This window comes from Athene cunicularia (genome assembly GCF_003259725.1).
Source record: "Athene cunicularia isolate RWA chromosome 1 unlocalized genomic scaffold, athCun1 chr1_part1, whole genome shotgun sequence".
Classification (NCBI taxonomy): Eukaryota; Metazoa; Chordata; class Aves; order Strigiformes; family Strigidae; genus Athene; species Athene cunicularia.
The window spans coordinates 31,760,525-31,786,899 of NW_020799091.1; the positions used below are offsets into that span (position 1 = coordinate 31,760,525).

The 26,375-nt window shown below is 36.9% G+C and overlaps 1 protein-coding gene across 5 annotated transcripts in view; it reads right to left on the reverse strand.

Annotated features, from left to right (window-relative positions):
- Window positions 1-5,314: 5,314 nt before the first annotated feature.
- DGKH (diacylglycerol kinase eta) overlaps window positions 5,315-26,375 on the reverse strand; it is an 84,910-nt gene continuing 63,849 nt past the window's right edge. For 4 of the 5 annotated variants that reach the window (XM_026843417.1, XM_026843411.1, XM_026843402.1 and 1 more), the window contains 4 exons: window positions 24,102-24,221; window positions 23,744-23,852; window positions 22,199-22,329; window positions 5,315-16,162 (listed from right to left, as the gene is read on the reverse strand). In XM_026843417.1, the coding sequence (XP_026699218.1) occupies window positions 16,073-16,162; window positions 22,199-22,329; window positions 23,744-23,852; window positions 24,102-24,221 (450 nt within the window). In that variant the 3' untranslated portion in view covers window positions 5,315-16,072. The remainder of the gene's footprint in view (window positions 16,163-22,198; window positions 22,330-23,743; window positions 23,853-24,101; window positions 24,222-26,375) is intronic. The other variant, XM_026843422.1, reaches the window with a different exon arrangement.

The following is a 26,375-nucleotide window of genomic DNA, read 5'->3' on the forward strand; positions in this document are numbered from 1 at the left end:
TACTTCATAGCTGCTGTGACAGATGCAGTTACCACAGTTTAGCTGACACAGTATCCTATGACATGATCATAAGTATGAGTCATTGGAGACTATTTTCAATGCAACAGCCACAGCAGCCATTAAAGATTAAATCTGTACACTGAAAAAATATCATCTGTGTTTTCAGAAATGCATTTCCCCATCCTCATACTCGATCCAGTAAAAAAACTTCAGCACCTCTGTAAAATTATAATCATGGGGTTGAAGGAAGAGACACCACCAGTGTTGGTGCTGGATGCCCTCAAAGACACTGAGGGACAGAGGAGAATGGAAGGTAAGAGATACAGCAGCCCTGCAAAGTGTGGTGTTACCAACAGGCTTTTTGCTCCAGTTTTATTTTTGACTATCAAAAGGGGAAGACAAGAAAAAAAAAAAAAAAAAAAAAAAAAACTGCATTTTAGCTGAGGTATTGCATGTCCTCTGGGGAAAGTCCTGCTAAAAGTTGTAATTTGTGTATCTCTAAAAAAGAATGACATCCGGTTTAGGGCAGTAAAAAGAGTCAGTACAAAAAAGAACACTTCAACTTACTACAGAGGTCTTGAACCACTGAAGTAAAAGAAATAAGTTAATATTGAAAGCAAACCAAGCTTTGCTGAAATAGTAAGAGACTCTAACAAGAAACTGCAACAACATTGTTATACACACCTTATACTCAATGAGGTGCCAGAATCACCCAGAGCCCAAAACTAAGGTGCAGCAGAATTTTAGCGTGGCACAGACCCTGAAATTCTCATTTTTCTCTGTTTAATGTGGGAGGTGGTAACCTGACAGCAGCAAGTCTGGCAGCCAGAATGGGAACATTAACAGGTTGGCAAAATGTCACGTAACATCTTGCCAGTGCTGTGCTTCCTCCCAGGCAAACCCCTTCTGCCTACCCAAAGGACCTCCCACAAGTTGCAAAACAAGTAGGTCTACCAACGTAAGGATAGGAGTCCTCTTTAAATTAGGAGAAAATATTTTTTATTTTCACTTTCCCAGGGACTAGTCTGGGTATCAGAAGTGTTCAAACTGGGTATTAGATTAACAGATGTAAAAAGAACCACAAGAGTTTGTGTTCCAGGCTTTTTTCCATTTAATCCAGCTAGAAAAAAAACCATCCTTAATAAAATCCCAGACTGACTGGTCTAAGAAAACACAGGACATTGAATCTTGCTTTCAAAATACATACATTTTGAGAAGGGATTTTTGTTGAAAAAAATAAGTCCTGACCTATTGTTGATCCTGCTAGCAAATGATACATATTAATAATTTAACTTCTATTTAAAAACTACCACTTCCTGAAACCTTAATTGAACTTAGCCAGCCATTAGCTATGGTTCTTATTGACTGAGAAATAAATGGTAATTGATTGTCCTGACATAATTAATTGTTATTGTATTTTTCAGGAATTTAGGCTCATTTGTGCAGGCTACTCTTTCCACAATGTTTAGAAGATTTAATTAATATTCATATCAATATTTTAAATAAGATAAGCTCAAGATTCTGGGAATTACAGTGTAATGATTTTCATGGCTGAGTGGCCCCAGGGAGATTAAATTATATTGAAAATTTTAATACTGAGGACATTTGATTTGTAAAGCACTATATACCTTCCTAAGATAACTTTGGAAAGGTTTTACACTGAAACTGTAAAATTTACGCTGCTCATTTCTGGATGCCCTGGTGGAGCAGGGCTGGCACAGGTATTGTCTACTCCATCTCACCCTGTGCAGCTAATTCCTTTATCAACTCATTAAGGAACATATTTGATTTTTTTTCACATATAAACTCATTCAATTCTTTTCTTCTGATGAGATAAATAACAAATAACAGATGTGACTTTAATTGGCATCTGGAAAAATAATCTCAGATGTCCACTGGATTTTATGAGGCAATCAATGCTGTCCTATGCTGTCATGTCCCTCCTGTACCAACACTTCCTTGGGTTTATGGAGTGCAGATTACCTGAGAGAAGGTGCTCAAAAACATGGTGGCATGGGAGGTGGAGGCCCAGAAGAGAGGAAGCGAGAGACCAAATGATGGGGTAGGATCACATAATGCTCACCTCCTTAGAAAGTCAGTGCTTAAAAAACTCACTTTATAACATACTGTTCTATTCAAGCATATGGGTTTTAATTTTAGGAAAGGATTGCCTACACAACTCCAGGCAAAAGCACCCTCCTCCACACCAGCACTCTTGATTCAGATGAGGAGTTGGCCCCAGAACCCACCTGCTCCTCCTAGTGTTTGCAGAAGCTGGCAAAGGAGAAAGGGTGGCCTGAAACCACTACCTACCAAGCCTTTCGTGCAGATATTCTGAGGTAACTTGTGAACCTTCTATGCTTAAAAAAGCAGTTTCCACTCACTCTGAAGAAACCATGTTTTGGAAGCAGCTCCATGGCATCTCCAACCACTCTTGCATTTTCTTCATTGTTATTAATCTGAAGAGTCCCTAATGTTTCCAATTGATTAAATTCATGCTTTTAAGCAAAGTTAGATGGAAAATAAGTTGTCAGAAACACATATTCTTACACACAGCACTCACAGGGTTCTGTGTGAACACTTGCTGACTTGACCTTCAGAAAACTGATGGCTTCAACAGCGGGTTGGGGAAGCTGTGCCCAGGAAGTCTCAGCAAAGCAGCATTCCCTCAGGATGAGGGAAAACATGCTGTTTGTTGAATAGTTATGCCATTAGCAGATTACCAGGGACACTGAATTAGGGATTCAGAGGTATTACATGTCTGATTTTTAATTAATGAACTGATTTACTCAGAGGATAGCGTGACTGCCAGGAGAACGTATACCTGCTGTTACACTGATGTCACTAGGCAGCAGACAGATTTTTTTTCAGAATGAAATTGAAGAAAGGAAATTGCACTTGGCAAAGTGTAATTGGGAAATGATGGTTGGGGACCTGAGAAGGGCTGAAAGCTTTGAGGTATAGGAGAGGCAAATAGCAGCTAAAGGGCAGAGTGGAGGAATGAGTTCAGAGGGGCAAGTGCAGGCACAGCTGTGCACTGCTGTCAGGGAAAGGAAATGGAAACTAAAGCCCAAGCAGAAATCCTGCTGCCTCAACGAGGCATCTGCCACATCCCAGGATGTCCCATTTCATCACCGTGACATCCATCCATCTCTCCCGCTATAAAAAGAAAGATGCACTTCCGTGTAGATCCCTTCGGTTCTCAGCTAAAAGAGAAGGATTCGGGCCAGCTGCTGCTCTCGCTCATCGGTTGTGCATTCGGCCAAGACAGAAGCTATTGCGCCTGCCTTGTGTTTTGTCATGCTCACAGTACAAATTCGATCCATGATGTCTTCTGTGCGGAGATAATCAAGGCCATGGTTCTGCTGACACAGGTTATTTTATTTTCAAAAAGTACGCTTAGAAATATGATCAGAACTGCATTTATTTAATTAGAAAATAGCCTGCAATAACTCCAAAGGAAATGGTACTAACAACTAGTTAAATACACAGACAACTCGGGCTAATGCTGTACTCACATCCACTTCCAGGATGGGTAGATTTTAATCTAAACACAAACCTTCAGTGGCCTGAATGGCATAATTTTAAAATAACTTTCCCACTTTTTCACGCTCACTTTTCTAATATTCTAATAACAGGAAATGAAGGAACTGCTTATACTGCCAATAGTTTCATTTTTGCCTTTGTAGTTTGTCACCCCATCCAAACTAAACCTCTTTAAATAATTCACTATTAGATTTTGTGTTTGAGACAAGACATCTATACGGCCCTTTTTGCTAAACTGTCCAGCAGTAACTCTTACTAGATTTGCTTCTAGGGATTTGCATTGGGACTTCTAATTTAAACTCTTTCCTGTCTAATTTAAACCCTTTTTTTCAGGTGTTTAAGAATTTAGTCATGGGAGTTAAAAATTAGCACAATTTCAGTCTTTATCATCGCTACTTGGTGTCACCAGTACGAACAGATTGATTATACATCACAATTACTAAAATATATATTGTGGTATGAAGTTCACTCATTTCTCAAACTCTTCTTAAAATGATTAAAAAATTCTCCAAGTGCATCTCCCAAGTTAAGGCTTATAATGCAACCACTTTTTCCACATTCTTTGACTTCTTATTCACACAAACCTAACATACAGGCAAGATGAACTATGGGAAGCCCATGTTATTGTTAAGTCTAATTGCTAGAGGCGATTGTGGAGAGTTCACAGTGTCAATACAGCATCATACATCTCCTTATGCACTGCAGAGTGCCATCCCCAGTGGTGTCCCCTACTTTACCTCACTGGCTCTTTCTCCTAATATAGTCTCTCATCCATGCCACAGCTTTCATTATTACAACCAAGCGTTCTGGTTTAGATAAAGAAATTGAATGCACATGAAACACTCAAAATTAAAGTACAGACTTCAACCCTAAGAAATGTGTAATCAGCAGGAATTTATTGTGTGTTAAAACTGGCGGTGCTGACCTCTGAGCATTCTGGGTTATGCATAAAAATGCTTCTCCCACGTATGATCAGCACAATAGGATCCCAGCCACAAGATTATTGCCTTCATCAACTGATTTAAGTTACTATACACTATATTTTTCCTTCTGTATATGCCATTGATTGTAGTTCCTTTTACATCATGTCTTGTGTTAAGTACCAGCCTAGTAGCTCACTGACCTACAACATGGTAGTGGATGATTGCCTGCAGAATTGCCCTCTGGCTTCAGATCCTGGCATGGAATCAACTCAAATGAGTGTTTATCTGGGCTGGTGTTAGAGAGGTTCAGTATATACTACTAAGGAAAAATGTGTTTGTTTTACTGCCGCTTACTGTGGAAAAATGGGCACTACTGTATATTCTGTTTTAACGACTGTTGTTACTATGGATGCAAATGTAAATCTATTTTTACATTTAATACACCATATGCCAGCAAGATCCCTGCAAATGTAAACACCTACATGCACAGTGACCTACTTACATGTGGGCTTGCACATAGCCATATAAAGTATGTTTAAAAGCTGTATTCAAGGCCTCTAATATGAAACAATTTTCAGGCAATGTGTGGCAGACTGAATAGAAATTATGCTTGACAGTCATTCATCCAAATTTTATTTAGTTTAAACATACAGAGTTCTAAAGTACAAAGGCTTACAGTGTGCCAAAGACTTGCCATTGTATTGTTTTCAATGGGGAATTTTGTTTTAGATTTGATGACATTCGTAGCAGCCCACATTCTGAGTGGATAGTATCTAAAATTCAGTGTCATGATGTTCAAGGATTTCCATCGATTTGCAGACACAGAAACAATTCAAGGACTTACATACATTGAATGCATTCTGTTTATTTGAGAAGGAAGATCTCATACGAGTGCCTGTTATGGAAGGCATCTCTTATCATGTACAATAAAATCAACCATTGCTTCCAGCAGAATACAAAAATACACATCTCAGTGACTTCCATACAATAATAAATATGTATCATGCATCCAACAATAAAAAGGCACGGAAAACTGGTCACTTAGTAGTCATAAAAATTACTAACTATATTAACAAAGCCACCCAAATTATCTGTACAAGGAAATGTAACAATATATTCCAAAGGTGAAAACACATAAAACATCTTTAAAATAGTATATGCAATAAATACCTCAATTGTTTTTTTATATATTAAAAATAAAACTGTGCCATTGTAAACAGTATGTAAACAAACAAAATTCACTGTTCCTTACCATTATTACAAGTAAATAAAGCCAAAAGTTACACCCCTGCTCTGTTAGATATACTTCATTGGCAAGTTTTGTCAGGCAGTTTAAAGTTTTACTCTTTTCTGCAGCAAACAGAGCCCGCTATGTGTGTAATTGTAAGTACTAGAGCAATTGCTAAGCTTCAGAACTGACTACCTAGAATATAGTAGGTCATCAAATAGTCAGAACTGAAACTAGGAAAAGCAATTTTTGCAGTGTTACGGACAAAAGTAATTTATTTATACTACATATAATAGTGTCAGTAAAACTTAGCTGCTTATATACCACTGCTCTCCTACAGGTCTCGAGGGGGCTGTACAAAGGTGGAAAGCATCCTTACTCCCACGGGCGGAGAAAGTGAGGCACACAAAGGTTAACTAACTGAGTCGCCCCCAGTCTTGCACCAGCTCTGTGGCAGGAAACTAAAGGCAGAAGCCAGACCTCCAGCCACTTCCTCCTCATTTCCTCGCATATCCTTTACTTGTCCTGGCCTTTCAGACAAATAATGGTGTGTCCTGAACTCCAGTCCTGATTATAATTACAGAAAGATAATGAACATGCAAAAGGAAGTTCTCTGCTCACTTGGGTGCCCATCTGCTCCCACTAATAACCATGGAGGTTTGCCACTGACCACAGCAGGAGCACAATAGGAGCTTTTTTCCCCCCAAATTTGTAATCAGATCCACATTAGCTGGCCAGTGAGCCCAGGCAGAGCCCTGTGTATCCTCCATGAGTCTACTGGCTGCCTTGACTGTTCATGCTTTTGAGGTCTGTTTCTATAGCCAACAAACTCCTGGAAAGTTCAGCCAAGGTGCATATTTACTTCCTTATTAGCAAGGGGAAGCATAAGAATCTGAATATGATCCTTTCTTAAAACAAAATTACAGCAAAAGAATCCTGCAAGTGGTGGGCATTCTGCACAGATGACTTCAGAAAGCCTCATGGGAGAATACGACTGGCTTGCTATTTCTTCAGCTTTTGATAACATTGGCATAACTACCTAATTTTACAAATCCTACTGTATCTGTGGGATGACTATCTATGATTAATACAAACTTACCTGTTCCAGACACATATATTTCAAAGTGCACGATAGCTCATTTGAAAATGATATTTTTAGCTTTAAATGAAGAAATTAAGATGCATCTGTTCAGCTGTTTCACAGCCTTGTGTCTTTTTTTCAGGAAGAATATACTTAAGAGTGTATGCAATTAAAAGATACCCTGGAAAGGGATTTAGGAAGCGCTGCATTAAGGTATTTTTCCTCCTTGGTTCTATTGAAGAACTGATCCTTCTGTTACTTAACAAGTGATTTCTCTAATGTCAAGCAGTTGTCTGATTTGCCTTATCACTTAATATTGTCATAATGTTATTAATCTGTGAAATAAAAGAATCATTCTCTAGACTGGCTCTGAAGATACCTCCATGTCTTGATGAGAAGTTTAAAGCCATATACTATATAGCTTTTTTTTTTTTTTTTTTCTGATAAGGTACTTCTGGATATGGTACTTCAAGTGTCTCATTCCAGATCTGCAGAGCCATGTGAGCTGTATGAAACCAGTATTTTATTCATCAATAAATAGTTCTTCATTTTCACCTGCCATGCTGCATGTTCTCTTTGTAGAAAGAGGTATGAAGGGTGATCTGGTTTTAGAAGATTCTGTATTAAATCTTACAAAAGCTATTTTAGAAGGTATTTTCTTAGATATATTCAAGGACCAGACCAATGAAAAATTCTGTATATTCTCTGAGGCATATATTCCCACCTGTGTTGTAGCTTGCAGGTTCTGTAGAAAAATCCAAATAGGAACTGCAGATTTCACATTGGGAAAAAAATAAATACATTTCACTCATTTAAAAAAAATTATCACAGTAGGAAAATAGCCAGTAAACAATAGATTCAGAGGGGTTTAATCTTGGCCCCAGTGAGATCAATGGGAGTTTTGCCAAGGATTTCATCAAAGCCAAAATCTCACCCAGAATCATATACAATTCTTTAGCTGACAACAATCACAAACATCCTGCCACTCTATTGTATAAGTTAAATATTAATCAGCATCTGTAAGCATCTGTAAACATCTTGCAATTCATTTGATATAAAAAATACTATAATAAAAACAATGCAGCATCTCAAGCATTGTATAGTTTTAAGTTTTTTTGGCTCTACACACAAGTTGGCATCGTTATATTGGGCAGAACCAGGGTACGTATATACATATATATATGTACAGGTGTGCACGCACATACACACTGCAAACTAAATACTACATATATACACACATGCACATGTAAATACTGGCAAGAGAACAACATTCATAGGTATGGCATTTAAAAGTCTACCGATGGTCAGTCTGATGTTAACTTTTATGCATGAAGAGTTTCTACCTACGCAAAACCTTTGTAGGCTTACACATAAATGCTAAAACTAAAATACATGAGCAATCTCCAAGGGGGACTGAAGTGCTGTTTAAAGCACATGCCTAAATCCCAACTGATCTGCATGTTTGCAAAGATGATGAATTTTCCTGTGGAGTGAACAGAGGAAACAAAGGGCAGAAACTACAGAGCATGCAGCAATTTTTACCTAAACCAGTATGGATCACATTAGATGTTTTCATTTTCTATTGACTATGTTTTTGAATTGGGTAGAAATTGTGTGTTTCAGGTTTTTGCTACAAAACATGTCAGACACAAATATGAGTTAGAGAAAACTACACAGTGTCACATCTCTGCAACAATTCCATGTGCACTTTATGCATTCATTCATGCAAGTAAGTGGATGTTAATACAGAATTAACTAACAGCTGTACTTGACCAGAATACTAATTTTAGTGACAAGCCTGACTAATGAGAGAAATCACCCATGTTGGTCTCAGGACCTTTAAAATACCTTTAGATTAAATTTGCTTTTTTAAATGCCAGAACATATACTGCAAGTACAGTCATGAGATTCCACAGTGCTCAGCATTTAAAGATACCTGCTCTGGACATACAGTTACAACAGTGACAAGTTTTGTTATTCCTAACTGATATGTTTGCTATCACTGTGAATTAAGACAGGAAGCTGTTATTATTAGATGGCGTTAAATGATTCAAGTGTGATAGCAGAAATGAAGAAGGACCAGATATCTGTTGCAGAGATCAAGCCCTCTTCACCTCTCAGAAGGTCCTCAACGGCTTGTACTCTTTATGTACAAATCCCATCTATTGCACATCTCATCTTCTGCTGTGAATAATACCTTGCCCTTTGATGATCCACCCAACATACAAGTTTCAGCAAACTAAATTACTAGATATACAACTGACAGCTCTAGGGAAGTCCCATGTTTCAGCTCTTCTAGGATTCAATGGACATGATTGTAAGGGAGTGGCTAGCTTTTTCAGGACAAATTCACAAGCTGTCTTCTTTAAGGGGAAAAATGGTAATTTTTGACATATATGGAGAAATGCATTGTTCAAAGTACATGTTTTAAGGAGACAGAAATCCAGGACAGAAAGTACAGACACCACAAGTAACAGATGCCTGTAGAAAATCCTCTGAAATCTGGCTAAGCAGTACAGTCCAAACGCTTATTGCAATATAGAGAAGACATCTTGTGAGAGGACAGTGCCACTAGAAAGCTTCACAGTGAGTATCCACATGCCTGTGTGCTTGTTGTAAACCTTCACAATCTGTCCCAATAGAAAATCTTATATTCTTAAAATTTTAATGAAAAGCCCCCAGATCCTACTTGTCAGCACATGTGCTCTCCTTGTCCCGGAAAAGCAAGACCAAGCAGCTTCAAATGGCTTTCTTCAACCTCCGCGTTTACAAAGAGAGTTAGTCCCAAACAGGGTTTTACCTCAGCTAACATGGGGAGAAAAACATAGTCATATCTGTAACTCTTTCCCTTTTAATGACATTGTCAGGTTAGTAATTAAACTATAAGTTTTTCTATCCAATTAATACTTTAGTTTAATAAAAGTAAGACTTAAAATGCTAATTCACTTTAAATATTCATAGTGGGGATCTGGGGCATGGTGTGAATTTTATTTCCAACATGAAAACAAACTACTCAGTTTTACTTTTAGTTCATTTCTTCCTGGTTTCATCTTCCAGTCCACATGCTATAGTATAACACAGCTATGCCTGGATCAAACACAGCTTCCTAAAAGAATTGTTTCCAAAGAATCTGAAAAAATAATAATTTCAAATTACTTTAAACTTTGTACCATGTTGCTTTTACCTTCAGTATCTTTTCAATCTTAACACTAATCTTTCAATCACACTACAAATGTATTTTTCCGAAGTGTTTTTTCCATAGAACAAAATGTAGATTAATCACTTCCATACTTGTCCTACTAATAGCTACCACAATTTCTAGTATTTTCAAAAGTCTTACACAGCTGCTGGAGTTAGCTAAAATGCCTGTCTTTCCAAGGGCATGCCAGTAGCTAGTGTTAATTGTTAGTGGTATGGCAAGCCAAATATAGCTTTCGGCAGGGATTGCAAGAGTATAATTTAAAGGATTTTAGTCCACCATAGCTATGCTAGTCTTTGGAACTTGGAAGCCCTGGTCAACCTAGCTCTCCTGGAGCATCCTACAGCTTTTTCCTAGCCTGCGTGTTCAGCTTTTCTGAAAAGAACTGGGGAAGACTTGCAAGGGTCTCATCTTGCCAAGCGGCTGGGAAGTCATCCAGACACAGGAGCTGGGAAGCAGTGTGGGAACATTAATAGAGACATGACCTGTGTTAAAAATTAATTTGCACCAGTTTCTTCTTCCCTCACTAACATAAGCAATAGGTTATATGAACTCAAAATCCCACCAAAGAGTTTAAATAAAAAGTGTTTCTGTCAACTGGGAGACAAAGTCTTCAATTATTCAAAATAGACATTTATAATTCTACCGTGTACATGTATGAATTTTCTGTTGACTGCTCTGAAGGTGGTAGGTCTTTCACCACTACTGATAAATTAATTACAATTTGTCCAGGAATCTCTGGCATCTGTAATTGCCAGCATTTTGTTAGTTTGCCAAAGTGTTAACAGTACTATTTACAGATGATAAGGGGATCATGTTTTAAGTTTAATGCTACAGACTGAAAAAAAACCCCAACCTTTCAAAACCTTTTTTTTTTCAGTTAAAATTTTGAGGGCTACCACTATTAAGTCTACAGAAGTTGCTATGTATTTTGGTATTAGTTCCAACTGGCTACAGAAGTAGTTTCCTGGAAGACTCCAGATGGCTTCCAAACAGAATATAATTTCTGAGAAACAGACTGGGCTTCTGTATGGCAGAAACGAGTAGTTCAAGTACATAAGCTAACCTTTAACAGAGCTATTAAACCTAATGCAACAGTAGTAGAAAAGAACTAGAAAATATTTTTCTTTTTGTAAAAAAGATCAAGTTCCACACTATATTCTATATATAAACACAGGAATTTATACAACCAGTAAAGATCTTCTATTGATAATTACCAAATGATGCTTTATCAATCCTTCTGACACTACTATTTATCTCTGAAGAGGCAGCAGAGATAATTTTAAGTCCTGTCCAAACTCTTCAGCTTCCTGAAGTCATCAAAAACTCCTCCTTTTACTTAAGACAGCAATACAGTCATGTACAGTTCCTGCAAACATGAAATCTTTGCAGTTAGAATAAGCAGCATCAAACCTCGATGATATGAATATCATACCACAAAACATACAATCTATGAAAACAGAATCAAAAAAAAGGGAGAGCCTGTGGTATAAACGTAACACTCAGAACACTGCAGTTGAGAGGTACTTGTGTTATTGGGGTGAAAAAATAAGTTTATAATTACTCATATAATCTTCTGTGGCTTTCATGTACTTACACAAGTGACAAGATGATTTCCTGGTTGTAAGCTAAATATATTGTTGCAGCTCAGTTATCCTCAACAATATACATCACTTGTGATTTTACCTTTCACAAAGACTTTTTGCACTACTAAATATTAGTTACCAGAGCTGTCAAACTTATGTGCAAGAACTTAATACTTAGGGGCACAGAGAGAACAATGGAGAAACAGTAGCAAACATTAGTAATGCAATCATTAATAGGAAGCATCAAGCAAAATGAAATCACTGAGTGGGTTTTTGTCTTACATGTCCATTGTGGAATTACCGAGGTATAATATGTAGTTTTACATCTATTTTTAAAGTGGGACTATGGAACATCCTCTCATATTTACTTTATATATTAATTTTCCATTACATGTGAAGAAGGTCTCCTGCCAGTCTTTCCAAAAGGAAGACTAGATGTACTGAAAAACCCTGATAAGTTCACCCTTGAAATAAGATCTGTTCATTATCAAGGCATTATGAAATTTTCATTAAGTGAATTAGCATCACTGAGTTCAATTAAAAAGTCAAAATTAGCAGATGATCTATTTTTCTACAAAAAGCATAGGAAAATATGAAATGGGCCATTATAAAAAACCTAATTCCTCTTGTTTGAATTACACTCACACAACAATGCAGTATTAATCTTTTTGGGCAGGGATGGAGAGAGAAAATTATTCCTATTTATTATTTACAGGACCAAGCATGTTTACTCCAGTCCCACAGTAAGAAATACTGGATTGAAGTAGTCTGGTAGGATTTTTGATCACACTCTTTACATTTTACTGTTCTTTCAAGTTTAAAATATTTTTCTTTGAAAGAAAGAGATGTTTGGGAGAAAAAATAATGGTTAAGTACATAAAAATGTGTCATAAAGAAAAGTTGCAATTGCCATCATACAAAAAATTTCATTTTTGAAAAGTTTTTGCTTTAAAGTGTTGTAAAAAATCCTCAACACCTACAACCATGACTCTGCCTGATTTCATTCTGTTTCTAAGAAGGCATTAGGCATTATAAAGGCAATACTTGCATGACCGGAGTCAGAGGTTGCTACAGCAATTGAATACAGTGAACTGGGAAAATCCTGTTAGAAAATGACAAAACAGAAACATGCACTTAGCAATCTGCTGCCATTTTAAAACATGTATTTCTCCTCTTCCTCTTTCTGAGGTGTAGGGTACTTCATCTATATGAATAGCAGCCACTTCAAAAAAATGATGTTTGTGCTGTATTCCTTTCAGATTTTAAGGTATGCTGACTGACTCTTGATGAATCTAGCATGTTGAATTGGGGTCCACAAGATCTATTGGGATAAATTCTTTTCTAAAAAACTAACTACTTTTAGGGGCATGTGCTTACCTTATTTTTGTTGAAACACTGGGATGTATGCTTTGAAGCACTTTAAACATCAGGATTAAATTATAAAGAATTCAGTTTGTTAAAAATGTAGCTATGGGTGTCCTTAGATCTGGGAGCTGGGACTTTTACAACAGTAAGGAAAAAAAATGATACTTGGAAATTATAATAATCATCTGATAGTAACACTGTGTTCAAAAGTCTGTCTGTAGAAAAGCCAGATCACTAAACAAGAGTTATGACCCATGACCTTGGCAGAGAAAGCCCATGAAATATTTTGAGTCTCCTTGTCAGATGCATTTGGATTTGATAGCCAACATTAGTCTAAGGCATAGGGTTGCATAAAATTTGCTCTCTTGGGCATCTAATAAATACAACATAAATGATGCTTCCAATTTTTATTTCTCCTTGCATGTTTAAAAAAACCATCTGCTTAGGACAATCAAAGTTAAATTCTTTGGTCATTTAAAAACAAAACAAACCAACTGTACAAAGACAATTGATCAGTTGTCCTATACTGAGGTAATTTGAGGAGTGCCCTATGAAAGTTGCCTTACAAACAACATTTGCCCATTTTCCCTCCCTAAAAGCAGCTCCCATTTTTTAAGATGCTCAGTGTAGAACTCTACAGTGACCTGAAGAGATCTGTTCCATAGCCTGTCTTAACACACTGCATATAGCAAGGCTGAAAATTGTAAATAGAGTGTATCCTACAATCAGGAAAGCAAAGTAGGTTCTTCCACATACTATGTCCTTGAATCGACCAGGAAGATTAACTACACAGTCTACTGTAACATCCGTATATTAGAATGCTGCCACACATTAAAATATAGCATAGCTTATGGAGAAACAGAGAGAAAAGGACATACAACTTGCAAAGACTGGACAGATGCCATCTGGACATCATTAAAGCAGAGAATGTCAAGTACATTAAAAAAAACATATAATCTTTCCATTGTTTGCCTAACTTCCATTGTTTGCATATGCTTTTCATACAACAGCATGAAAATCATGTCACTTGGCAAAGGGATTTTGGTTTGTTTTTTTTATGGAAAATCTAATGGAACATAGCCTTTCACTTTTATTTGTTTACCAGAATAATCAATTATGTCCACAGAGCTCCCAGAGTGGTGCCTGTTGAACCTACAGCAGCAAGAGCACACACTACTATAATTGGATATAAACAAAGCCTGTTTTGCTCCTTTCAGGTGTTTTTTTGTGTTTTTTTTTTTTTTGCAATAAAACAATGAGGGGAATAGATTTTACTTTCCAAGGGATGATTCCCACCTACTTCCCAAGGAACAATTCCCATCATACTCATGAGAATGGGAGGGCAAAACCATTTAATGGGAAAATAAGATTTGCAATAAACAAATGAAACCTTACTCTGCTGCCTATGAGGAAAACATAAATATATATTAAGATACTCTTTAACTGTAAGTAATGTCAAAGCCACTCAACTAAGTAAACGTCAAGTGTTCCTCGTGCTGCAATGACACGTTGTTAGGAACAGCAAGGAGACAGCGATTCCGTGCAAGTTTTCTGGCAGGTGGTGCAATATCATCTCATCTCAAACATTTAAGTAGGTTTCTCTGTAGATATATGCAAATTATTTTTCTACTAGATTAATAGTTTTCTGAAAAATTAAACAGGAAATTCAATTATGAAGATATGTTTCATTTAAGTAAACTGTCAATAACCTTATAAGCTCTGCTTTGACAGAATTTCTAAACAAAGATGATTTTCACTTTTTAACCTGTTGACACTCATGGATTACTGTCTTGCATGTGATTCATCTTTGCATGCATAGTGTAAAACCTCAGAGTTCATTTTTAAATTTTTATGGCCTACCAATGTAGGAATGCTGACAAAAACCAAATTGATACCTTTGTAAAGAAATGCATACAGAGACATTTTTAAATTAATAGTTAATTAGTAATGAGTAAAAGCTTACCCCACAAAAATCAAATCAGCTGCTACATTTTAAAACTCTTCTTATGCATGATAAATAGAATTAATTTTCCTGTAAAAAATTTTCTTTAATCTTTAAACCTGCTTTTTAAACAGAATAAATAAAACCATTAGTGCCTAAAAGTTCAAATATGCTACAGATGTTTAAGATAACAGAATAACTACATTAAAATGCACCATGAGAAAATTCTTTATCATTTTCCATGCAGGAAGCCAACTGATATTTTTGTGAGGTACCGGTCTTTCAAAAATACTCATAAGTTAGTTACCTGATATACCTTCTGTACATGGTATATTTAAAAATCTAACTGTACAGTGTTTCAATCATATATAATGCATATAATCTGCTGAATATGGCACAAATGCTAAGTTTCCACACCCACACATCCTTTGCTGTAGAACACATTTTAGGCATAACACAACACTGAAGAATAGAAAAGTGCCTGAAACGGGAAAAAAAAAAGACACTCAAGTAGTAATAAATTAAATCTCATTCAAACCGATATAAAAGTTGTTCAAGTGTTTAAAGTATCAGATGTGTCATGCAACAGAACAACAGACAATTCAGGCAGGCACACCATGCATTATAGTTTGCATTCATGGTATCACAAGGTATCTGTCCTCCCTTCTGCGTGGCCAGTGAGTGAGCGCTGGGTACCTGCGGCACTGCTAGGCCCACGTGTGGAACCTCCAAAACCTCCTGATCTCCTGCACAGGAGGTTTTATGGAGTTATGCCTTGGAAGGATAACCAGGCAACCTCATGCTGTACAGTGGTATCTTGCTGCAGCATAAAGAGAGGCATACTGAGCTGCATGTAAGCAAAGCAATCATTTCTTGATTATATTTTCCAGTCAGTGCAGTTCACCATAAACCAATCAATTTACCAAAATGTGCTTATCTGAACTGGCCAAGTTTGCACACTAAGAAAACATCTTCGCAGAACATACCACCTTTTTTTTTCCTTTTTTTTTTTTTTTTTTGGCACAAATCCTTTTGTAGTCTTGCAGCAAGCTCTTCACCATACAAGAATTCAGAGATACTAGCCTGTACAAACACTGGAGCTTATTCTTCCATAGAGTAAACTACAAAGACAGCTAAGTGCCTGCAACAGCTTTGTTTCTCCAGCAACTTGCCCTTCTCTCTCTAAGGACGCACCACCATAATTATACTTCAGACAAAGAGGTGTTCTTGCCGAGCTCTTTAATTCCCTGGAGAATTCGCTTCATATGACCCACTTTCGTTATCCCCAGGTCCTACAAAATTATTAAAAAAAAAAAAAAAAAAAAAAAAAAAAAAAAAAGGAGAGAAAAAGAAAAAGAAGGAGGCTTATTTACAAAAATGAAAAAAATCCCCATTGATTATGATCTAGCCATGCAACAGATGTCTAGAAATATGCTCACTGCAATCAACATTAACTGGAAAAGATTCTATGGCACTAGCAAGTGTTGCCTAACAAAAATATTGCTTAGAGCATACAATTAATTCCTTTCTGTCCTGCAGACAGAAAATTACTTACCTGCAATAATGACAACCCAAGGCACTGCAATATATGTCAAAACCATCTTTCACTTGACTTCTAAGTTCAAAAGCCTTTCACAATTTGTGGCAAAAAAAGAACAATCTCCCTCTCCTCTCTAATAGAGCAATCAAATGCTTAGTATGATGTGATGGATTAGAGCTTCTGTCCAGCAATGTCACTTGATCTGAGGCCCTATGATGTCTGTTTTAATCAACAAACACACACATCCCCAGTTTCTCAAGGGAAAGTGGATGTAACGGCTACAGGCATGTAGGACAACTTCCCTTCAGAGAGCAACAGAAAAGGTAAGCATTTGTTTTTCACTCCAAAAAAGGTTACATCTCCTAACATCGATCTTCCTGATTAGAGAGCTGGAAGAAAAATTCTCAGACATTGACAGTCACATCCCCAAGAAAAATGTAAAAAGCACAGGTGTAGATCTCCTTGTAGCCACCACTAAAGAAATCACATCAGCTGAAGTGTTTCTAGGGCCGGTCTCCATATGAGTGACAACAGACAAGGATTTTTTGCAGCAATCTTCTTCCAACATTAGTAACAACTTTAGCAGCATCCTTTTCCAATTTTGACCGGTCGAATGGTCAGAGGAACAGAATGGGATGCCCAGCTGTACTAATGATCCCCAAATGTGCTAATGAATTTTGAGCTCAAGTATGGGGGAAATCTGCTTCCCTTATCTGTAAAACTCAGCTTTGAAAAGCTCTTTAAAATCCTTGTGTTAGTGATGTCAAGCAAGTGACAGAGTCAAACACTGATTGTCTGTAGAATAAACCTTATGTAAATAGATTGCCATTAAATAAAAAAATGTAGAAAGTTTTCATAATCTATTTTTCTGAAATAGAAATCCTTTAATTTTAATAGGAAGATTTTCCATTATGAAGACATTAGAAGGAGTGTAATTAAGCAGCTTGAAATATTCTGAGGGAAAAATGAAACCATATATAAAATTCTGTACATACTCTACACAAAGACTGTATCTACCTTTCTACAGCCACAGAAACCTCCGAAAATCTGTACTTTATATTACTTAAAAGTTTTAGCATGCAATTCATTTTGCATTTCTCCAAAGGAAGAAAGGGGTAGTACGATGGCTATGAATTAATTACTTTATTGTAAAGATAGCACAGCACAGATTAAACAGATTAATTTTCAGAGAGTCAAGACTGAATTCTGGATATGTCAGAGATGAAAAAAAACCCTGGCTGTTTCTTCACTTGAAAACTATTAGCACCATAAATACATGACCAACCTTTATAGCACATTTGGCAAAAAGGTGTCAGCATTAAAGAGTTCAAGATATGTTCATAAAAGTCCCCAAATCAAGTACTGTTCATAAACCTATCTGCAAAAAACCTTCTAATTTTCCACATCACATCAATTTATATTCTGTTTCCACTAATGGTCATGTCATTTATAAGAAAAAATAGTACTAATTTTTAAGTTAAGAGATTTGATGTAGGCAGTAGTTGTTAAACTCATCCCGCAAGGACACTAATATCTATCATTTTAGGTTTACAGAATATTTTCTTTTTTATGCTAAATTTAATTTTCCAATGAATCAAAAATACATACCACTTTTGAAACTACTGAAATACCCTAGTTGCTATGTGGAGGAAATTCTACATAAGGGAAAACCCATAAGGATACTTTTCACACCAAGAGAAGCCACACATGTTAAAGGTTAAGAATTTGCAAATTCTTCAGAATAAACATTTTTCACAAGTACAACTTCTGTTGGATAAAACAACATAGCAAGATGCTTCCAGACTTCAAAGATCAGAGGAAATAATCATATTATGAAATTCCCAGAAAACTCAGACACTTTTTCCACCAACCTTTACAAAGAATCATCAACACTGCTTATGTTTCATAGGCAAGACATTATGGTTTTATTTCCGTTCCAGCTGAAGTTGCTGTAATATAGATCAGAACAGCAAGACTCAAGAGCCTCATCACAATTTTGGGGGCCCTTTTGATAAATTGTGCCATGTTTCCAGGGTAAAAAAATCCCCAAGCAAAAAGATAAACTCCGAATTTTGATGCTCATGTAGCAGTCTGGTTTGGAGGAAATTCAAATTTATACGTTCCTGACACTAAACACTATCTAGTATTCTCAGTTTACTACTGATGCAGCAAAGTTTCCAGAAATTCTCTCATCTCAGACTAAAAGGATTTGATATAGCAGCATATCATGCATCACTGAAAAAGCAAGAGCCCAAAGATCTCTGCATTTTTGTGCATGCATGAGTTTCATCATGCTCTACATAATCTGTCCATATTTAATTTATATCTAAGTAACAAAAATTCAATTTGACTAAAATATGGTTGTGATGACAAGCCTTGAGCCAGAGTCTGAGGAAGAAAATAGCCTTCCTTTTCCCCAGCTATGGCCTTAAAACTACAGGATCACCTTTCCTTCTGCTCTCCCTAACCACTTTCACATCTCAAGGCATTCAGTAGGTAAGGCTCAAAAAATCCTTTGGGGGGGGAAAAAAAAAAGGTTGGGCAAGAAAAATATCACGGAAATTCTTGCAACAGCTTTCAGGAGTTCTTCATTTGCATTGTATTATGGTGATCAGGCCCCTGTCTGCTTAGGCATGAACCCATTTATTCCAGGTTTGCCCAACAGATTTTGGGCAAACATACCACCATTGTAATACCACCGATTTATATAAATACTCCTTGATATTACCATCTTGCAGATGAGAAACCTACCTTACTTGCATTCCCAGTGTCAAAAGCCATCTAGCATGCCTGAAGTCTAACAAATCTTAGAAAACATTTTCCATGCAAGAACTTTTTTAAAACACACTACTGCGAAACACAGAGGTGAAATGCCACAGTCCTCAGCATGGACTTCAGCTTGACTAGCACTGCTCATCAAGCTGACATGAGGCATGAAAACCTTTTCTCCAAGGAAACCAACACTGCCATAGAGTTCTAAGGAGACACCATCCTCATCCTACCAAATGTGTTGCAGTACTGAGTATTACTAAGTTACATGCATAGGAACATGGTTACCACTGCTAAGAATGCCAGCATTTATTTCAGAAAAATCAGCCTAATTTTCAATGAATTTGCTTGTAAAATAAGGTTAAAAATAAATAATTGTGACGTTTTCTTTCTACAGTTTCTACACCATAGTTCACAATTTGCTGCCAAGCCTTTCCTCAAGCGAAAGGAAATCACATGGGTGTAAAAGTCTTGATGCCCCTTAATAAAATCAGACGTAGGAGGCTGGAGAAGGGGTATTACTGGAGGGTAGAGAGAGATATCCGTTTCCTCTTGGAGGTGTTCTCCATTTACCAGTCACCGCACAGAGGTAACTGAGAATGGAATATGCAAGCTACACAAAAATACAATTAGAGGTGTCCGATTCTTCAGTCAACGTATTGATCTATTTCAGTGATGCATGCAAAGGAAGGGAGTTTCATCAAATCCTTTTCCATACTGCTTTTTATCTCTACTTTTGACTACAGAAAGAAAGGTGGGCGCAGAGGATTCAATTAAAAGAGGCAATGATTTTTCCTGTTGTAGACATGAGAGGTAATAGAGGTAAATCTATTGCACATGACTTAAGAGCTTGTGAATCAATGGCAAGCCCATTTAGTTTGGCAGGAAGCACAAGCCTTGCACTGGAGGAGAGGCTGTAGATAGAGCCTCATAAGAGCACTGAAAACTCATCTGCACACCTTGATGGCCAAAGGGAGGAAAAATTAGTATGGCAGCTTGTGATGTGTTCCTCATTTCCTAGGTATCACATTACACATCTTGACACCAATTCAGGTCACTGGTCAGAAAACTGCAAGGTCCCTGAGCCATCTTTAATTGGCTCCCTGCAGAGATCATGGCCTATATGTAATTAACAGGATGAGTGCTAAACTCTGCTATATAAATTCAGTGTTGCTACATAGAGCGCAAGTGATGCTTGGCCAAAAGCCTGGCCTATCTTATGAACGTAGTACTGTTTTGGAAGCTCTCAGCATCTGCAACAAGAAGATGGAGTGATTCTAGAGCAAAACTTCTAGCACAGGCAACTGGCATAGAACAACTCCTTGTCCAGCTATGCTGAGCAATTTAAAACCTCATACATGCTTCCTGGCAGCGCTAGATAGAGGGGACAGTAAGTCTGTCTCTCTGTAGGCTCTAAGACTTATTTATGCTGAATCAGCATGTCTTAACAACAGGGATAACACGCTGATGGTTATCCTGCTGCAGATATTTATTTACTTAATTGAAGTGCCAGTCTTCTGGGCATGCAGTCAAATTGGTACCCATCAGAAATGAGGCATAGACAGAAGCCATGTCCAATTTAACACTGATCTTACCCACCATCACTTATGCCAACAAATTTGACATAGGTTTGGGATTTTTTTTAAGATTTCTTAACATTTTAGTAAACCTATGCATTGTGTGATGCTGAGTTTCCCAGTTAAGTTTTAAATTTGTTCAGTGCCCATTCAGAATTGGACTTGCAACATCCACCACTGGAACACTGTGGTGGATTGCTTGGACAGTTTTCTATTTCCAAATTTTTGCAGGAAACTGTCCCTCCATGTCAGGAACTATCCTGAAGGAAAGGAATTTAACTTCCATGGAAAGAAGCTTAGGCAATCTAATACCAAGCGGTAGAATAATACACAATAGCCAAACAGATCATCTCAAATACAGCTATCTCCAGCAGCTGCATTCTGCTCCAACAGCCACACAATGCAGGCACTACCTTTTAAGATCAGTATTTCATAATATATGAGAAACTTTACAAACAAATGGCACATTTGTATGAAAGTATTGCCTCTATCTGGAGACTACTGCACTGTGACCAGAGCAATGACTTGCACTCTAAACGTAAATGTTTGTGATTTCTACAATATCCTATTTCCTCTCTTATGTGCTAAAAGCAGTTGCAAAACCCATTATCAAGAACTCATTACTACCGAGTTCCCGGAAAAAAGTAATGTAATGAATCCCCAAAGATATAGTCTCTATTACATATAATGGATGCACTTAAGTCATTCTTGAAGAAGACCAGCAAGCTCAAATAACAGTCTCAGATGCTACGTAACATTTCTCCTTGCAAAACCTATCAATCTGACCTCAGAGAAAGAAAGTTTTACAATTTTGGAGTCAAAAGAAAGTGCTCTTTTTTAAATCTATACAGTTAAAATCAGGCAGGGTTGGTCAGGGACAAGCAAACCTGTTGCGAAGGTCTATTCTGACACACAAACACCAATGCCATGTAAGTCCAATGCCACAATTTATTAAGATGCTTATCTCTCTCACACCCACTACAAGCAATATATATATGTAATAAATCACCTGAAGCAGGTCAGCTGCTCATAGCTGCTGACCTTGCATCAGATAGCTTCAAAATTATTATCACCACCTTCAACTCATTCATACTGATCCTGTTCAATGGAAACAGTGAACTCTTGAAGATAACATATTACACTGATGTCAGTAAGATATTAAACGTGCTTTTCCTATGCCTTTTGACATAAATGATAATGCTATCATTCTACATAAAGTGCCAAAAAAAGGAAATTTTGGATAACACAGATATTCTTGGTTGTGAGTACAAGTCAGCACTTCAGAAAATCAGGCCAAAGGACAGCGCATATTAGTTTATTGCGTATTTGCACAGTGTAAGCCAAGCTACAAGCACATAACAAGTGCAGGGAAAGAAGAAAAGTTGGTTGTTGTTTTGTCAAAGAAAATGGTCAATAGCAGAAAAGTAGCACAAAGGAAATACCTTAAGATCTCGCCTTTCCAGATGTAAAAGCTCAGAGCCTCGGATGTCATGGCTGATGAAGATTTCTTTGTACTCTCCCAAACTGAGCAGATCCAGCCAAGCAGCAACTTCATCTGTGCCCCATTTTTGAACTACCAAAGTTAAGAGCAAAACCCCCTTAATTTCTACATGCTCAAATGCATCACAAGCAAAGGTTAGGCCAAAGAGAGTGGAAAACAGAGTAGAATTGCCGTGCTAGCAAAGGGAAAGGTTAGAGGTGTCATTTCCACAAAAACTGACAATCTCCTTTTTACATGCAGGTTACAGGTTAGCAGTTAACATGAGAAAGTATCTAAACAAAGTTGGGGTTCTTTGCTTTGCAGCCATGCTTTCAGCTTTACTCCAGTATCTTCAGTAAAGCCTTTAAAACCTCAAGTCCCAACAAATTCACTTTAAGCCATCTTAGGATCAGTGACGCAAAGTCTAATGTTGTTCTGCTTAATACCATTAATTTATTAGTAGTCATCCAGGAGAGGAGAAGCCTTCAAAAACTAATTAACATGTAAAATTAAAATATCAACCATACCTTAAATATAGCAATGGCAGCAAGCAAGTCCAGTTTTAATTAACAGATTATAGTATTCTTAATTAATGCAACAAGTATTCTTTAAGCTACTGTGTTACATAGGCCATTAAGAAGCTCTCTGTAAAACATTGTTCTCTAAGGTTAGTTGCCCACATTAGTCCTAGTAAGACATTTATTGAAAAAAAAAAAGTTATGCTACTTATTGCTCTAATTTTGCAACTTCATTGAATGCTAATCAGTTTTACAGTGAAGAGAAATCTGAAATCTAATCTGAAATCTAAAGTATGATCAACAACTGCAAGATTTTGCAGATTATGACCAACTGTCCAAAAAAAAAAAAAAAAAGATAAAGATGCAGAAGCATTTTTAGGACCATCTGATCACTGATTAACTCCTGGACATAATCTTAAGGAAGTAAGTTCACGGATAAGTGTGGGAAGAGAGGAGAGTGGAGTTTGTTCAACTTCTAGTAAAAAAAAAAAAAAAAAATCAATATTCACTATCATGGCTTTTTGTTTGATTTGTCTCATTTGCTGAACCTAAAACCCATCTGAAATTTAAGAATAACTGGTTAATTAAACCAGTGTGATAAAAGGTATTGCATACGTTCTGAAACTAACCTGAAAAATCTGAACTGGAGCTTCACAGGGAAATGATGTGTTTACTTATGGCTTGTATGGCTGTGAGTTAATCAAATGTAACCACCAGCTAAGACACAGGTCCTGCTGCTTGATAAAACTGTCTGAATATTTTCACAGTAGTTCTTCCATTCACTTGGATATCTGGGGGTCCTACTGAATGCTTTCTAAATGCACTGAAAGAAGTCTTCATCCTAACGAAGATGCCAGTTAGCTCAGTTGCTTTTTAGTTTGACTTTACTCTTAGGTAGAGTGCATCACATCACCTCTTACCAAAAAAAACCCTTAAAATCCCATTTTCCCCAAATGCTACTATTTTTCTTGTAATTTCAAAACACATACCAGGCTGAGGGCTGGTCTTATGCTTCTGAACTTTTTCTTTTTTAAACTTTGGCACTATGCGAAACACGGTACTTCTGTTGTTTCTTTTAGCATAATCCAGAGGGGGATCCTGCATGAAAGAAGAGACATAGTTACCTGCAATTAACAGAAAACAACAGCTAAATGACATGCTTGAGACGGTAATTCATGGTTAATCTCAAAAACAAAGACTGAATTTTACTTTCATAAACAATGTCAGGATTTAACTCTATAAATGTTTCATTAGATAACCTTTCAAAAGCTTTACATTCACAAAAGGGACTCAAAAGAAATCCTAAACTTAGTTCAGTTAGAGACAGGAAATATTTATCAAACTCACCTCATCATCATTTGGTTGAAAAACATAATAAAGCCAAGGGATTTCAGCAAGTTTTCTCAACTCTATTTCCACGCTGTGTAAAGCATCAGACAACAGCTCTTCATGGGGAGCTTCTAACTGCTGTTTATAAACAGGCCAGAAAAATAGTGGGTTTAGTTTTATTAAGACACATCATTTAAGTCTAGATATGTTGTTACCACACACAAACAGGTAACTGCTGAGCGTAAACAAATGGTGAAAACAAATTATCGTCCAAATTTAGATTTTCCTTCAGAGATACATCAGACCACCTTGACAGTACATTTAGTATGGTCCCAACCACAAAGGGATGACTGAGACAGCTGAGACTTTTGGTGCAGGCCAGCTGGACTGAGCTGTCAATCAGTGTCATCATTCAGTGCACTCCTGAGTCTTCTATAGAACAAAAGTTACCTGATAACACCAATACTAGAATACATTAGAAATGGAAACTACCAGCATGAGCTAAAACTGGACCAGAAGAGCAGAAGCCTGGAAAGTCTTTGTATAAAAGGTGGTGCAAAAAAAAATTGAATAGATGGTAGTAAGCCTGAGTTGTTATTTGCAAATGTCTTCATATGATCGATCACTCTCTCCTGATCAAGTAAGAGAAAATGGATCTTACCAAAGATTCTTAATTGCCAAAGGTCTTCCATAAGAATTTGGCTCTACCAATGCTTTGAGAACCCCATAGAGGTACCAGTTTTCCTTCAAACCCCAGTAAATGAAAACTATTCTGCAGCTGTTGTGTGAGTCAGACTTGTGAGGAAGAGGTAAGGCAGGCAGTTGATCCCTGGCAACACTGTTTCGGACTTACCTGGTGTTGCTGAAACACCATTTTAAGATATAGATTTGAATCCTGGAACAAGCTGCTTGGAATCACTAATAAAGCAATCTGAACATCTGTTCCTCCCTCTGAAGCAAAAGTAGTCCCAAAGCAGTGCAGAATATTCTTTTGAAAGGATCTAATTAAGTTATATCCTAGTGAATGCATTTTTAAAATGGAGTTGTAAGAGAATCTTTGATCCTTAGTGCTGGAAAAAGATTTTGATGTTGTTGGGGTTTGGTGATGAATTACAAGCCCCCATTAAATTTATCCCACCTAACAAAAATTTATTTATTTTGCTTCAGTAGTTTACATATGTTACCACTTTTCAAAGGAGAGACCATCTTTAGTAAGATGCTGCTGTTTAGTATAGTAATACTGGAAATACAAGCTCCCTCTTGCTATCATGTTATTTTCTCTTCTAAAGCTCACAGAATTCAGTGCCCATAATCAGACTCTGATCTTGCTTTTGCCTTTCTTTATTTTCTAATTTGAACAGTTAATTTGGAGCACAGTGGAAGACGCACTTGTCCTTGAAGAAGTTACAACTTTTCTTGTGTTACCATTTTTAAGAAATTATTTAAGGCACCTATTTTATATAAATGAATGAAACAAAGAGTTCTGTCTTTTGCAACAAGCCCTTATCTAATTGATTGATTCTGCTTGATTTTGCCTGGGGACAAAACAAATCTCATCTGATGGTGAGAAAGTGCATGCGTTGACAATATTGCTCCTGAAATAAACTCAAAACAATAGTGCAGTTCTGGTAAAGGAACAGTCAGCAATTTAGTGTAAATTCTCCTTCTACAACATCTTGGAAAAGTTTCTTATTTCCATGATGAAAGTTAACATTATGAATGAAACAATGAAAATAAAAGATTTTTCAATTCCTTACAAATTAAACTTTTAATATTAAAATACTTTATTCCAGTGAGCTCACATTATTTCACTCAGTTGAGGTGAAACATTCTGTCATACTTCTCCCTTCATACATTGGACAACTGTGCCATAACCATCTGGAAGATTCCACAAATCAGCTTCATTGTCCCATCTTATCACTTCACTAAAAATGGCATTTACAGCTAATTTACCATTTGATGTCATCTAGCTAATACTGTTGTATGAACTTTGTTAATCATATCTTATGGGAGGTGGCAGGAATCACAGTCTCCTTATATATGTATTTACATTTCTTTTGTGGCCTTCAGAAGCCATAAGAGAAGGACTCAAGAGCTGGTAAATGGAAACAAAGAAAAAGCTTACCAAGTAGTATATGCAACAAAGGCATCAATTTACTGCTATCAGAAGCTTTGATCACAGAAAAGAGGGGTGAGGGAGAAATGAAGAGGAAAAAAAAAAGAAGATATTAAAGAAGAATGTCTTTGTCAGAGGAGAAAGATAATTTGGAAAAAAAGTGTATGATAGCAGTG